We start from the raw sequence: 12,769 nt of genomic DNA, 5'->3' as shown, positions 1-12,769 counted from the left end.
AGTCTTTGAGTTTATCTTCTTAGGATTAGGTTGAGCTTTGGTCTTATCTTTATTAGCGTCAGTTTCGATTGCGTCTCACGACTCTATAACTAGAGCTCGTGCTCCTCATGTAAACTTCACCATTGAAAGAAATAAAAGAAAACCCAAAAAAGAGGTAGTCTTAACTACCCAAATCAAGAGCTTCTCATAGCCCTGCAAGGAGGACTTGCACCCGTTATCCCTTGATCTCGAGTCTCTGACCCGAGCTCGATACATTCCCGCTCTCATTTTCACCCGTTCGCTATCCCGATCACGTCCCCTGTTTCGTTATAGCAAAACAGAGCACACCTCTCCTCTTCTTCGCTTCCGCCCCCTTATCACAGTTCGTATTTGGGAGGATTAAATCTTCGTCTGAAAGAAGAGACGCCGTGTGCCGTCGTCGTCTCCACCGGGTGAGAAAAAGCAGATGTTCCACAGAGGAGATCGTCTGTTACACTCGATGCCTCAACAAGAGGTTTTCCAGGGGAAGGCAGGTATCCAGATCTGAGGTTATGCATGACTGTTTGTGGTTCTTTTATGTCGGCTGAAGCAATCAGAGAAAAAAGAAGGGGGTTCACCGGAAACCTCCTGCGACTTTGGTCTCTGCCAGTTGAAATTGCACCGAGATCTGAAGGGATTGGGGGGATTTTTAACCAAAAGAGAAAAATAAGTGGGGAAAAAACTAAAGAAACAAAAGGGGCAATAATCGAAAGCAGAGCGGAGGTGAAGGAGTCCCGACGCCGGTGAGCAAGAACTACACCGGCGCCGGAAAGGATACTTAGGTTTGATTCCTCGATATTAGTGTATTCATTGTGTGAAACTCAGTTTCTATATTCACCTTCTTGGAATTGTCTACTGAATTCGAAATTCAACCCGAACGGAGAGAGTGATATATACTCACAATAACAAATACGTATCCGAAGATATTTAGCACATAAAAAAATAAAATAAAAAAATAAAAAAAAATAAAAGATACTCCCTCTGTATCAGAATACTTGATGTTCTAGAATTTTTTCTTGTATCACAAAGGATGATTTTCTGTATACTTTTATCAATTAATACTAAGAAATTACAAATTTCAAGAATCATTAAATGAGAATTTAAAAATTTGATGAAATACTATTAGTTAATAATTATAAAAATATGTTATTATAAATGAAGAATACATTTATTGCTAAACATTAAATGTTTTTCTTAATTTATGTAAAAATTCTAAAACATCAAGTATTATGATACAGAGGGAGTATTTAGCACATTGAAAATTAAAATATGGAACATCAATTAAATAAATAAATAAAGAGGACAGTTGTGCTCAAAAAGATTAAATATCTTTGTCACCTCCAGGCTCCAACAACAAGTCTTTATTCTCAAAGATTTGCTTTGTGACGCGTGGGCACATACTTAGAAAATGTTAAGTTTCTACTAATTTTATTTAATCATACAACAAGTTTTAAACGCAACCAAAATATTCTATTCCCGATTTTAATCTTATAAAAAAGAAAAGAAAAAAAAAAGTTTATGCTTTTATTTAAAAGAGAATTAAATTCGATGGAACATCTTTTTAATTAAAAAAAGATTGAATTACTTTACAAAATGCAGATTAAAAACTATTATTAAGAAAATTGATTTGAAACTTATATTAAAAAAATCAATAATGAAAACGCCGATGATTCGAGGAAGAGAAGAAGAGAACCGCGTCAAGCGAGCTCTCAAAATCAATCGTGTTCTTAACGTGACCCCATTGTTTCTCAAACACGATCATCAAGAATAAACATTAATCTTGAAAAAAAAAACAGAGAGAGCAGAAAAAAAAACCAAACATAATGTTGTGTTTCAGATCTAAATTAGTGTTGTGTATTCTTTCTTCGCTTCTTCTTGTCGCCACTGCAACATCTTTTACTGGTAAATACTACTATTATAGATTAAAAATTTTAAAATGTACTTCATTTATTAATCGTATCGATTCAAGTTCTTAAGGGGTTTGGATTGTTTTAAGGGTTTGGTAAGAAGGAAGAAGAAGTAGGTGTAGAAGAATGGACCAGGACAACAACAAGTGTAATAGAAAGAGTTATTGCAGAGGAAACTGGAGGAAACTCATCTTTGATTTTGGCTGCAAAGAGAACCAAAAGAAAAGATCCTCAAGATGATTTTAAGCTTTACACTGGTGGATGGAATATAAGCAATTCTCATTATTGGACTGTGAGTCTTTTTTTTTCTGTGGTCCAAAACTTTTCTTTTGTTGGGTGTATGTAATCTCTCTCCTTCCTAGTTGGGTATGCTTCATGTTGCCTTGGGTTCTTCTTAGATTCCATAAGTGTTTTGGCTAAAGTTTAGATCTTTAGTAAAGATTGGCTAGGGAGGTGTAATTATGCTCACTATGAATTAATCAATGGATTAGGTCACAGACTATTTGGGTTTGGTTTGGGTTCTTCTTAGATTCCTGTATTTTGATTTAAAGTTTTGATCTATACTATCAAAACTCTGGGTAAGTGAAGTTTGATTGTTTTGAGGTGTATTTATTATGCTCAATGAAAAAATTAGGATACTTAGCTAGCCTTCTTGATTGGTACAGTTTCGTGCTAATATGGATGAAAGATTTTTGAAAACAATGGATAAATTTTTCATCTTTATGAAATTGGATTAGCATTCATAACTTGTCTGAATCAGTTTTGTGCTTATATGAATGAAAGATGTTTGAAACCAATGGCTAGAGTTTTCATCTTTATGAAAAAGTGTGGAGGATATTGCTATAAACTTTTGACCAAAACAAACTCTCTCATTCTTTGGTTGTGATGCAGTCTGTTGGTTATACGGCAGCGCCTTTCATTATAATCGCATTAGTCTGGTTTGTGTTCTTCGGGCTATCGTTGTCTCTGATTTGCCTTTGTTATTGCTGCTGTGCCCGTCAACCTTACGGCTATTCTCGGATTGCTTATGCTCTGTCCCTTATCCTCCTCATATTGTTCACAATTGCAGCAATGTAATTCTCATTACTCTCCTTTTACTTTGCTCACCTTTAATTGTTCCTAGCGGTTAATTTTCTGGAGTTGATTGCGGTATCTTGTGTTTGATATTCCAGAATAGGATGTGTTTTCCTGTACACGGGTCAAGGGAAATTTCATGCTAGCACAACCGATACTTTGGACTATGTGGTGAGTCAGGCAAACCTCACGTCAGAAAACCTCAGGAATGTGTCAGATTATCTCAACGCTGCTAAGAAGGTGGATGTGCAGTCCACCATTCTGCCAAAGGATGTTCTGGCGAGCATTGATAACATACAGGGAAAGATTAACTCCTCCGCCACAACTCTTTCTGTCAAAACAATGGAGAACCAAGAAAAGATTCAAAATGTCTTAGACAACATGTAACAAATCCAGTACCATATTGTTATTTCTGTTTTCACCTTCTTGCTTTATATGATTATTTGTGTCTCTATTTATTGCAGGAGACTTGCGCTCGTCATCATCGCTGCCGTGATGCTTTTCCTTGCATTTATTGGATTTCGTAAGTCGTCTAGTTATATGCATCAGCAAATGTCTAGGGATTAATAATGGTTACAACTCCCAGCAAGCACTTAACTTGGTGACTTCTTTTTTCGCAGTTCTCTCTATCTTTGGACTGCAGTGCCTTGTGTACACGTAAGTGAAGTCTCATTCTTATGTTCCCGTTTACGATGGTTCCAATCTCGTGTTGAAATTGTGTTTTGTGATTATCAATGGGTAGGTTGGTGATCCTTGGTTGGATTCTCGTCACGGGTACCTTCATCTTGTGTGGTGGATTTCTGCTTCTACACAAGTGAGTTCTGTTCTCTCTCTACCATTTTGTCTTACTCAAATGCATTGAAAGCTTTCTCAAAAAAAAAAAAAAAAAAAAAAAAAACTTCGTCTACTTTGTCAGCGTTGTAGGGGATACATGTGTTGCCATGGACCAATGGGTCCAACACCCAACAGCCCACACGGCTCTAGACGATATTCTACCATGTGTTGATAATGCAACCGCGAGAGAAACATTGACTCGGACTAAGCTTGTGACATACCAGTTGGTCAACCTTCTTGACACTGCCATCAGCAACATGGCCAACAGGAACTTGCCACCTCAACTTCGGCCCTTGTATTACAACCAGTCGGGTCCTCTAATGCCCCTTCTCTGTAACCCCTTCAACGCTGATCTGTCAGACAAACAGTGCCAGCCTGGTGAGGTCCATCTGAACAATGCTACTGAGGTAAATCTATGATTCCATCTGTATATTTCTAAATTTTCAAAATCACAACTAGAAATTGAAATCAAAAGATTCAAATTGAATGCAGAACATTCTTAAAAGTAGTGTAGAATTTGTATCAGTCTGTCTTATGATTCGGTATTTATGCAGGTGTGGAAGAACTTCACTTGCCAAATTGTAACACCGGGAACATGCAGCACACAGGGACGTTTGACCCCTAAGCTTTACAACCAGATGGCTGCAGCAGTTAATGTAAGCTATGGTCTATACCGGTATGGTCCGTTCTTGGCAGACCTGCAAGGGTGTGACTTCGTGAGGTCTACATTCACTGATATAGAGAGGGATCATTGCCCGGGACTGAAGAGATACACAAAGTGGATCTATGTAGGTCTTGTATTGGTGTCTGCAGGCGTAATGTTGTCTTTGGTGTTTTGGGTTTTATATGCGCGGGAGAGGAGGCACCGGGTTTATACAAAAGACTACAATGCCATGCACTCTGAAGATCCACGAAGCAAGGGCCATTGAGATATTATCTTCTTTTGCAGGTTCGCAGTGTACATTATGTGTGACAGTTTGGTGATCTTATGTGTAGTAACTGATGGGAGGAATCTTTGATTGTCATTGTTGTCATTATTAATACTTTTTTTCTAATATTGCTTTGTGGTACTACAAGATGGCTTTCTGTTCTTTTTTTTTTTTTTTACCTAAGATCGTACAAATCTGTAGTGTTATTTATTTAACCAACACTTCTCTTGAGTTTAAAAACCATTTCCTGGCGACTTCCCTGTAGGCTTATACGTAGATTAGTGTTTCATCTTGTAATTGTAGTCTCTCCATCACACACCACTACAGGTATAACACCTAAAGATTGATGACTTCGAGAAGTGAGAATCCATCACCTCCTTGTAAATCAGTACCTATAAACTTCATGATGTTTTTTATTTATTTTTATTATATAAGGTTAATCAGTCAATCTTTGTTTTCGACTGAGATCTCCATATTTGAAAGGTTACAAGAGAATGATTTTCCGAGTTTATGGAATGGAGGCGAGTTATATAAAGACGATGAAGCAAAGAGTCAAATTATATGATGTTTTTCCTAGTTAAGCCATACTAGCTAACGGATTTACTAACTCTACTATTTTCTTTCTTTCAAATAAATCTCATTTTAATCCACGTAAATGTTTGATATTTTAGTTGTTAGCATTTGTAAATTAATGTGTTTTAAAATTCGATATTCCACCATTGTTGTCATTTACTTTTGGTTTTTTTTTTTTCTTCATTCTTCCAAGGTGGGCGTTCCGGTTTGAAGCGAGTATGTTGAGTTTTCGAATTTCGAAATATAGGATCCATTCGACAATTTCTACATTTCTGGTTTGGATAGGTTACTTTGGATTTAGATTATGATTACCCAAAATTTTAAAACTCAAAATTTCAGTATCCAAATATGTCCAAACTAGTAGAAAATATATAAACTATTTCAAAAAGTTAGTATTTTTTTATCCAATTTATTATAAAAAATAGTTTAATACCTAAAAAAAATATCTATAATATACAAAATCTGAATATTTTGAACATTTAGACTATTATAAATATATATATATTACTAATATATTATTATTATATACCTATATTATCGGTGTATTCAAATATTCATTCAGATTCAGGTTTTTGAGATCTTGATATTTAGGCTCCGATTGGTAGCGACTGTTACTTATGGCTGTAAAGACTTTTATAATTTTAGCTGTAGAGAATTTGACTGTACAAACTATAACTGTTAAAATTTGATTAGTAACAAACTCTTTTAAAGCTGCAACTGTTATTTTTATTATTAAAAATATTGAAATGATGATATTAATAATGATAATAAAAATAAAAATAATTATTATTGAAATGGATCTTAAAAGAAAGAGAAAAATAAAAATAATTAATTTATAAAAATAAAATATGTAAAATATATATATACTTGTGCAAATCTTTATTATTATTTCAATCATCATGGAAAATAAAAAAGAGAAAAAATAACTACAGCTTTTTATTATTTATTTTTTAACAGCCAATAAAGTCTCATTTTTGTGGCTTTAAAAATTTGTACGTACAAATTAAAAAGATGAGTAGTTAGATTTTTAAGATTTTTAAAAATAATAAAGCAATGAAAGCATGATTGGTAAAATTTTGGTTTTTAAGACTTTAAATTAATTTTAGTCTTTAAAGTCTCTCCCAATCAGAGCCTTAAAACCTATTCAAGTATTTTGAAATTTCAGTTTTAGATTCGCATCGAGTTCGGATCGATTCTTCGGGTTTGATTATTTTGGCCATGTTTCTTCCATATGATAGTTGTAGTTATGAAAATTCCAACAATAAAACTAACATTTTACAATAAAATTCCAATGGTGTGAATAAGATTAATATTTAATACAAAGAAAAGTTATGAATTTTAAAATATATAAATAATTCTTTACAGAAATAATGATTATACAACAATAAATAATCAAGTATGAACTTGAGACAGATCGCTATGCTGGTCGAGGATGGTTTTGTACTTCACCTTAAGGAGGACTTCCCTCTATGGGAGCAGCGAATTTTCGTCGTAGTTTATCACCTCTTCATGCTAAGCTTGAAGCTCTTATTTGGGCAATGCGTTGTATTATTGGTGTGGATAATCAATCGGTCATTTCCTTTACCGATTGCTTGGATTTGGTGAAGATGGTGTCTTCCCCTGCTGAGTGGCCAGTTTTTACGCATTATCTGGAGGATATACAGGCAGATAAAGAGGAGTTTGCTTCATTCACATTGACATACATTCCTCGCTTTCAGAATGGTAAAGCGGATAACTTAGCGCGACGAGTTCGTTCATCACCGCATTTAGTTACCTATGCAAACAATATTCCTTCGCATTGGTTTGTTTGAGTCAATCTTGTATATGCTGTTGTCAAAAAAAAAAAAGAACTTGAGACTGTTTTTAAAAAAAATCATAATAATTGGTTTAAATTTAATGTGTGAAGATGCACTTTTACAGTAATAATTTTTATTTTGAATAAAAGTTACATAAATATTATATAGATAACTAAATTATCCAATTTTTCCTAGATTAAAATTTAATCTCTCAAGAAAAATAACTATTTTTTTTTTAAATAGCTAATCCCTTAAATAATGAATAATCAGGATAAAATCTAGATTACACCAATCAAAAAACTTCTTAATTCTTATCATGTGTCGACATAGCAATTAATCTGTCTATAAATCAGATCTTACCTCAAAGACAAAAAAACCCTAGTCGTACCAAAATCTAGGGTTTACCTTGACCGGATTTAGACACATAAGCTATTGAGGTTCTCTCCTCTTATTCTCTCTCTCTCTTCCTGTCTCTTGGTCTCCTGTAGAATTTTGTTTTTGTTAAAAGTTGAACACTTTCTGTCTTCTCATCTCTTACAGGAGTGTTTTTTTGTGTGTTCAGTTTTGAGTAGCTATGGAAGTGGTTGCTGCTGCTGGGTCAATGGTGACGCAGAGTCAACAGACATGGGCTTGCTCTGTCACTGAGTCGCTTCTCATCCTCGTTGGAAAGAATCTGGCTTGTCTGCTCCTTGTGGTAAAGAACAGTTTTTTTTTCTTTTTCTTTTCTTTATCAGTCTCCTTGTAGTGTAGATTTGCTTTGTTTGCCTCTTGTTTCTCTGTTAGGATTATAGTTGTGGTTGTTTGTATTGTATTTGATTTGCAAAGAACATTAGGGATTTTTCTTCTCTTTTGTCTTAACCCAATGTTTATAGATTGAGAAATTGCTTCATATTTGCATATTCAGATTTCTGTTCTAAGGTCTAGATTTTGTGTTGATATTGTTGTGGTTTGAATTTAGCTATGTGCAGGTTTTTGATGGGTCTATAGTCTCTGTGGCTGTAGTCTTCTGTGTAAATGGTTCTGGATGGGTCTTTCGACTATGAAGTTGTACCTTAGAAACAAAGTCCAGTGTCACTCTTTTTGTTAATTGGTCACTTTTATTTTGTGGGTTTTGCCAATTGTTGTTAATTCATTGCCCACGGCTTGTGTGTTTCTTTGTGTTGAGGATGTGTTCTTGGAGTTGGGTAAGTAATAGAGCAAAACGCAAATGAAGTCCCTCTTTGCAAGTTTGGATCTCTATACACAAGGACTGCAACAATGAAAATTTAGTTTTTTTTTTGTGTGTGTTGGTGGTTGTTATTTGCTTTCCTTTTTCGAGTATGATCCTTTTTAACTTGTTTTCTCGCTTTTGAATTCCCTCGTCGACCAATCTTGCATTAATGCATCATATCTTTATCACACTTTCTGCTGTTTAGTTCTGGCTTCCTATTTTAATAAGCATTCTTGTGTGATTGTCGCAGGCAGAATCATTGCTAATGGGGTTGATTGCTGTTGACCAGAGGTGAGTATGACGGGCTTCCTTTCCTTGTCTTATTGTCAAGGTGCAAGAGTTTTATTTAAATGAACCAATCTGTATTCATGTTTCTCTAGGTTGTCTCTGAAGGAGGGATACAAAAGAGGAAGCCGTGTTGAGGAAAACAAAGATGCCAGTGACAGTGACGATGATGACGATGATGATGATGATGAAGACGCTGATGAGGATGAAGACGATGAGGATGATGCTAATGATGAAGATTTCTCAGGGGAAGAAGGGGAAGAAGCTGATCCAGAGGATGATCCAGTGGCCAATGGTGGAGGACACAGCGATGATGATGATGACGACGATGATGAGGAGGGTGATAATGATGATGATGGAGATGAGGACAATGAAGATGAGGAAGAAGACGAGGATGAGGAAGATGATGACGATGTTCGCCAGCCACCCTCTAAGAAGAGAAAATGAATCATGTGTTAACAACAAGTGTTTGTGCTTTGGATGGTTAAGTCTTGAAGAGGATGATCTTCTGTGTTGGTTTAAGTAGTGTAGGGATACTTCTTGTCCTCTTATTGAGATTTCATCTTGTATTGGTTACCATTTGTTGTCATGTGTGATTTTTTTCGATGTGGATTTTAGTTATCTTCTGTGTTTAGAATGCTTGCTCTCTTCTTCTTTTCTTTGTTTCCACATCTTCCTACGGTTAGCGGCATGAATGCCCACCGTGGTTGGCAGTTTCTTGGTTGCTGTTGATGTTTCTCTTGCCATTGTTGCAGCAGCTGTTTAGTCGTTAACACTTAGGGTATCAATATGGTAGGCACAATTCATGTGGTCGAACAACATACACCTTCGCAATAAGAGAAACGAATCTAAGAAAAAAACTAAGAGCTTTTATAGTAAGAGCTATCACCATATGTCCTTTTTAGGAATATTTTACGTTGTTGTTCTTTTGAGTTTCAACTAAAAGACTTTTGGCGTACTTCTAAACACAGAAAGGACATATGGTGAAAGCTCTTTTATAGACTTTTGCCACGATACAAAGGTGTAGGTTCTAAGACTACCCTCTACACAATTTGTAAGGTACGGAACATAGAAATTATGTAAGCTTTTATGGTAAAAGCTTACATAGAAGTCTCACAACCCATCATATCTCAGCTGACTTGTCAACTTGAAGTAGTTCAGACCATCAGTAACCAACGCTCCTTCTTCTTTCAAAAGAAGGGCCCTTTTCGAAGTTTATTTCAGATGTTTAACAAATCCTATATAAACCCTTCATTTTGTCTTCATCATTAGGTTCTCTCTCTCACTTAACTGTTAACATTTGTAGTGTAAAGGTTTTGGTTGAAATCAAAGTAACAGAAAAACCAATTCCAAAATAATATTAAGGCTCATGAACCAATCCTTAGAACTTAGAGAGATTGCCAAGACATTGAGAAATAGTACAAACTGTGATCATCTAGTTCAATAGTAAATATTCTTGCAAATGGCAATCAATATAATTAAGTTGATCATGCTGATGCCCGAAATCCGTGAACCAAGAAACCACTCTTCCTCCCACCTACTGAATACACGAACAAAGTAAATTAGATCATATGGAACCAAACATGACAAACCAAAATTGTATGAGTCTCTTCAAAGCATCCATATGGAAGATTCCACAAAGCAATCCACAAAAATGGATATGAAGATATTTAGCAACAAATATTGATAGAAGAGTTAAACCAGTTTAGGCGTCTCTGACATATACATGAATCAGAATAGTATCAACACATCAAGATGAACACTTTGGTCCTCTGAGACCAGCAAACAAACTAACAAGACATCATACTGAAATGATTGAGACCCATTTCTACAAAGAACATTCTATAGTTTAATCAAATGGAACTCATTTCTTCAAAAACCCCAACTTGACTTCAAAAGATAGCACTCTATCGTATACTTACAAATTCAATCAAAACATCGAGCTAACCATTCTATATTAGAATCTGATAGAAACCATTTCTTTAATAACTAATTTTTTTATCTCACTAAATCGAATACTTATAAGTTTACTGGTGAAATTCAATCAAAACAAGCTAACCATAGAGATTAAGAAAGACTAACCATGTCAAGGAAGCTTTCCTGACCGGAAAACAGCAAACTTTGTCATGTCCGAATTGGAGAACTCAATCTTGTTCTCTGTAAGAAACTCCTCAATCATGGTCTTAACACGCTCTGGTTCCTCTGTCTCACATTCAATCTCAAAACATTTCCCAAAAGCATACTTGGTCTCATCAACCTCAAGTTTGACACCTCTCCATTCATACACATTCCTAACATTCTCAAACCCACCTAAGCAAACAAACCCTAGAAAGTCTTTACACCCATACTCCTCTTGAACCCTTTTCAAAACCCTAGATCCAACGGCTGAGAGCTTATCCGGTGAATCAACACATTCTTTACCAACCCCATAGTCAATCTCCTCTTCATCTTCCTCCACACGGCTAATCCCATTAGCCAGAGTCGGTTTCGCCTTGAGAGAGACGATACAACGAGGAGGCGGAGCAGAAACGGCGGCAGAGTTTTGGAGGAAGCGGAGGCGGAGGACGGCGCGGCGGAGGGAGAGATCGTTTTTGGGTGTGTCGAAGAAGATATTGCGTTGGTGAAGGGTTTTCAGGTGGAAAGGAGTGAGGAGAGTGGTGAGACGGAGATGAGCAGCGGCGGTTAGGAGAAGGAGCTTGACTTCGACTTCCATGGAAGTTTTCAGGAGTGGCCGATTCTGTCGGATTTGGAAGAAGGGTTTTTGTGTTTTGGGTCTATAAGTTGGAGGAGGGAGGAGGACGAAGCTGTTGTGGCGGTGGCGGTGGTGGTGGTGGGAGGTTGAGATTTGCGTGATTGTTCAAGCTCGTCGCGGTCTTCGATTTTGAGTTGGATTTTTGTGGGTTTTCTTCTCAACATTTCGGAATCAAGCGACCGACAGACCGACCGACAGACCACTCTGCATCAATCTCAGTTTCTTTTGTTATTGACTTTGAATTCAATAGGGTTGCTTTGACGGATTTGTCTCGGCCTCGGCCCGTTTTAAAACCGGCCCGTTTTAATAAAAAAATTTAATAATGTAATAAACTAATATATTTTCAGACCGAATATATTTATCTATATTAATATTTTTGAAATTCATTTTGTTTTATGTCCTTTAAGTCTTTTTTATTTAAATTTTTATTTACAACATTAATCACTAAAAAATTTCATAAATAACATTGCAGGGAAACTCAAATACTAAACTTTCTTAAATCGACCAACATTTATTACATTTATTGCCATAAAATCTTAACAATATCTATACATTCCGATTTTTCCAAAAATAGCTCTACCCATTAAAGTTTTAATCCCATTAAAGTTTTAATCTTATAAAATCACCAAAACTATCTTTAGAGATTTTATTTGTATAGACTTTCTATAAAAAATTTTGCTTTACATATTTTGATTGCAAAATGTAGATTTAGTCATCTACATTACTTGATTTGAGGTACTTAGGGTTGATTCCTCATATTTCTCACATTATAATAAATAAAACTAAATAATTATCCCGTGGTGTTTCTATAAAGTGCAGTACATTTGGTGTCCTTTAAATTATACTTATTTACAAAGTTAATCCTTAAAAAATTGCACATACAAACAGAATCAATTAGATTCCTAAAATGTCTCTACAAATTTGGTTTATAATTTCCTAAAAAAATTTATATAAAAAAAAATTATTACACTTAATAACATATGACAAAAATATCTATACAATATTTGGTTGAATCTGGTTCCATTGAACTGCAGATGGGTAAATTTGGTCTTGAGGAGTCGCAACATTCGGGTTCCGATAAGACAGATTCGGATTCGGCTTGAAGTTGTTGTACCCTCTGTTGTAACCTCCTTGGTTGTTGATGTAGTTAACATCCTCTAGCTGCATAGTCTCCCCATCTTGTTGTTGAAACTGCTATTCCTCAGATATAGCATGAACATGCTTCTGCTGGTTGAGGAGCTGATCGAGCTTGTCATTGAGGGCTTTCATGTCCCTCTTATACTTGGCATCTTCCTCTCCTGTAGATCGCACAGAGCGATCATATTCCTCATTGTAGTTTCCGTCAGATTGAGCCAAGTTCTCAACTAGGTCCCAACCTTCATCAACATCCT

At 35.6% G+C, this 12,769-nt stretch overlaps 4 protein-coding genes across 5 annotated transcripts; 3 read left to right on the top strand and 1 right to left on the bottom strand.

Moving 5' to 3' along the window:
* Nucleotides 1–1,585: 1,585 nt before the first annotated feature.
* Nucleotides 1,586–4,906, top strand: LOC104747259 (uncharacterized). Its single transcript, XM_010468865.3, has 9 exons — nt 1,586–1,920; nt 2,015–2,217; nt 2,817–2,998; nt 3,098–3,382; nt 3,464–3,522; nt 3,620–3,656; nt 3,742–3,813; nt 3,916–4,240; nt 4,388–4,906. Exons 1-9 carry the CDS (start codon nt 1,842–1,844, stop codon nt 4,760–4,762), a joined length of 1,617 nt encoding a protein of 538 aa, XP_010467167.2. The 5' UTR covers nt 1,586–1,841; the 3' UTR covers nt 4,763–4,906.
* A 1,898-nt stretch (nt 4,907–6,804) lies between these two features.
* On the top strand, nt 6,805–7,146 carry LOC147926918 (uncharacterized). Its single transcript, XM_087487237.1, has one exon. It carries the CDS (start codon nt 6,805–6,807, stop codon nt 7,144–7,146), a length of 342 nt encoding a protein of 113 aa, XP_087343363.1.
* Nucleotides 7,147–7,416: 270 nt separating this feature from the next.
* On the top strand, nt 7,417–9,263 carry LOC104747258 (uncharacterized). The gene is made up of 4 exons (XM_010468864.3): nt 7,417–7,568; nt 7,694–7,825; nt 8,592–8,632; nt 8,722–9,263. The coding sequence occupies exons 2-4, from the start codon at nt 7,706–7,708 to the stop codon at nt 9,071–9,073; spliced, it is 513 nt and encodes a 170-aa protein (XP_010467166.1). The 5' UTR covers nt 7,417–7,568; nt 7,694–7,705; the 3' UTR covers nt 9,074–9,263.
* A 695-nt stretch (nt 9,264–9,958) lies between these two features.
* On the bottom strand, nt 9,959–11,636 carry LOC104747257 (triphosphate tunnel metalloenzyme 3). Of its 2 annotated transcripts, none has more exons than XM_010468861.3 (2): nt 10,709–11,636; nt 9,959–10,166 (listed from the first exon to the last, which is right to left on the bottom strand). In XM_010468861.3, the coding sequence occupies exon 1, from the start codon at nt 11,337–11,339 to the stop codon at nt 10,713–10,715; it is 627 nt and encodes a 208-aa protein (XP_010467163.1). In that variant the 5' UTR covers nt 11,340–11,636; the 3' UTR covers nt 9,959–10,166; nt 10,709–10,712. The 2 variants fall into 2 exon arrangements, with proteins under 2 accessions (XP_010467163.1, XP_010467164.1); XM_010468862.2 differs by having other exon boundaries at nt 9,959–10,163.
* Nucleotides 11,637–12,769: the final 1,133 nt, after the last annotated feature.

Source organism: Camelina sativa, chromosome 15 (genome assembly GCF_030686135.1).
Source record: "Camelina sativa cultivar CO46 ecotype springtype chromosome 15, ASM3068613v1".
In the NCBI taxonomy this organism is placed as follows: Eukaryota; Viridiplantae; Streptophyta; class Magnoliopsida; order Brassicales; family Brassicaceae; genus Camelina; species Camelina sativa.
This window is presented reverse-complemented; position numbering and strand designations above follow the sequence as displayed.

What these genes read in the sequence shown, in the direction of transcription:
- LOC104747258 (XM_010468864.3), top strand. Translation starts at nt 7,706, where the DNA reads ATGGAAGTGGTTGCTGCTGCTGGGTCAATGGTGACGCAGAGTCAACAG. An exon ending in TGGCTTGTCTGCTCCTTGTG is followed by an intron (nt 7,826 to 8,591) that starts GTAAAGAACAGT and finishes TGATTGTCGCAG; the next exon opens with GCAGAATCATTGCTAATGGG. An exon ending in TTGATTGCTGTTGACCAGAG is followed by an intron (nt 8,633 to 8,721) that starts GTGAGTATGACG and finishes ATGTTTCTCTAG; the next exon opens with GTTGTCTCTGAAGGAGGGAT.
- LOC104747259 (XM_010468865.3), top strand. Translation starts at nt 1,842, where the DNA reads ATGTTGTGTTTCAGATCTAAATTAGTGTTGTGTATTCTTTCTTCGCTT. An exon ending in TTGTTCACAATTGCAGCAAT is followed by an intron (nt 2,999 to 3,097) that starts GTAATTCTCATT and finishes TTGATATTCCAG; the next exon opens with AATAGGATGTGTTTTCCTGT. An exon ending in CTGCAGTGCCTTGTGTACAC is followed by an intron (nt 3,657 to 3,741) that starts GTAAGTGAAGTC and finishes ATCAATGGGTAG; the next exon opens with GTTGGTGATCCTTGGTTGGA.
- LOC104747257 (XM_010468861.3), bottom strand. Translation starts at nt 11,339, where the DNA reads ATGGAAGTCGAAGTCAAGCTCCTTCTCCTAACCGCCGCTGCTCATCTC.
- LOC147926918 (XM_087487237.1), top strand. Translation starts at nt 6,805, where the DNA reads ATGGGAGCAGCGAATTTTCGTCGTAGTTTATCACCTCTTCATGCTAAG.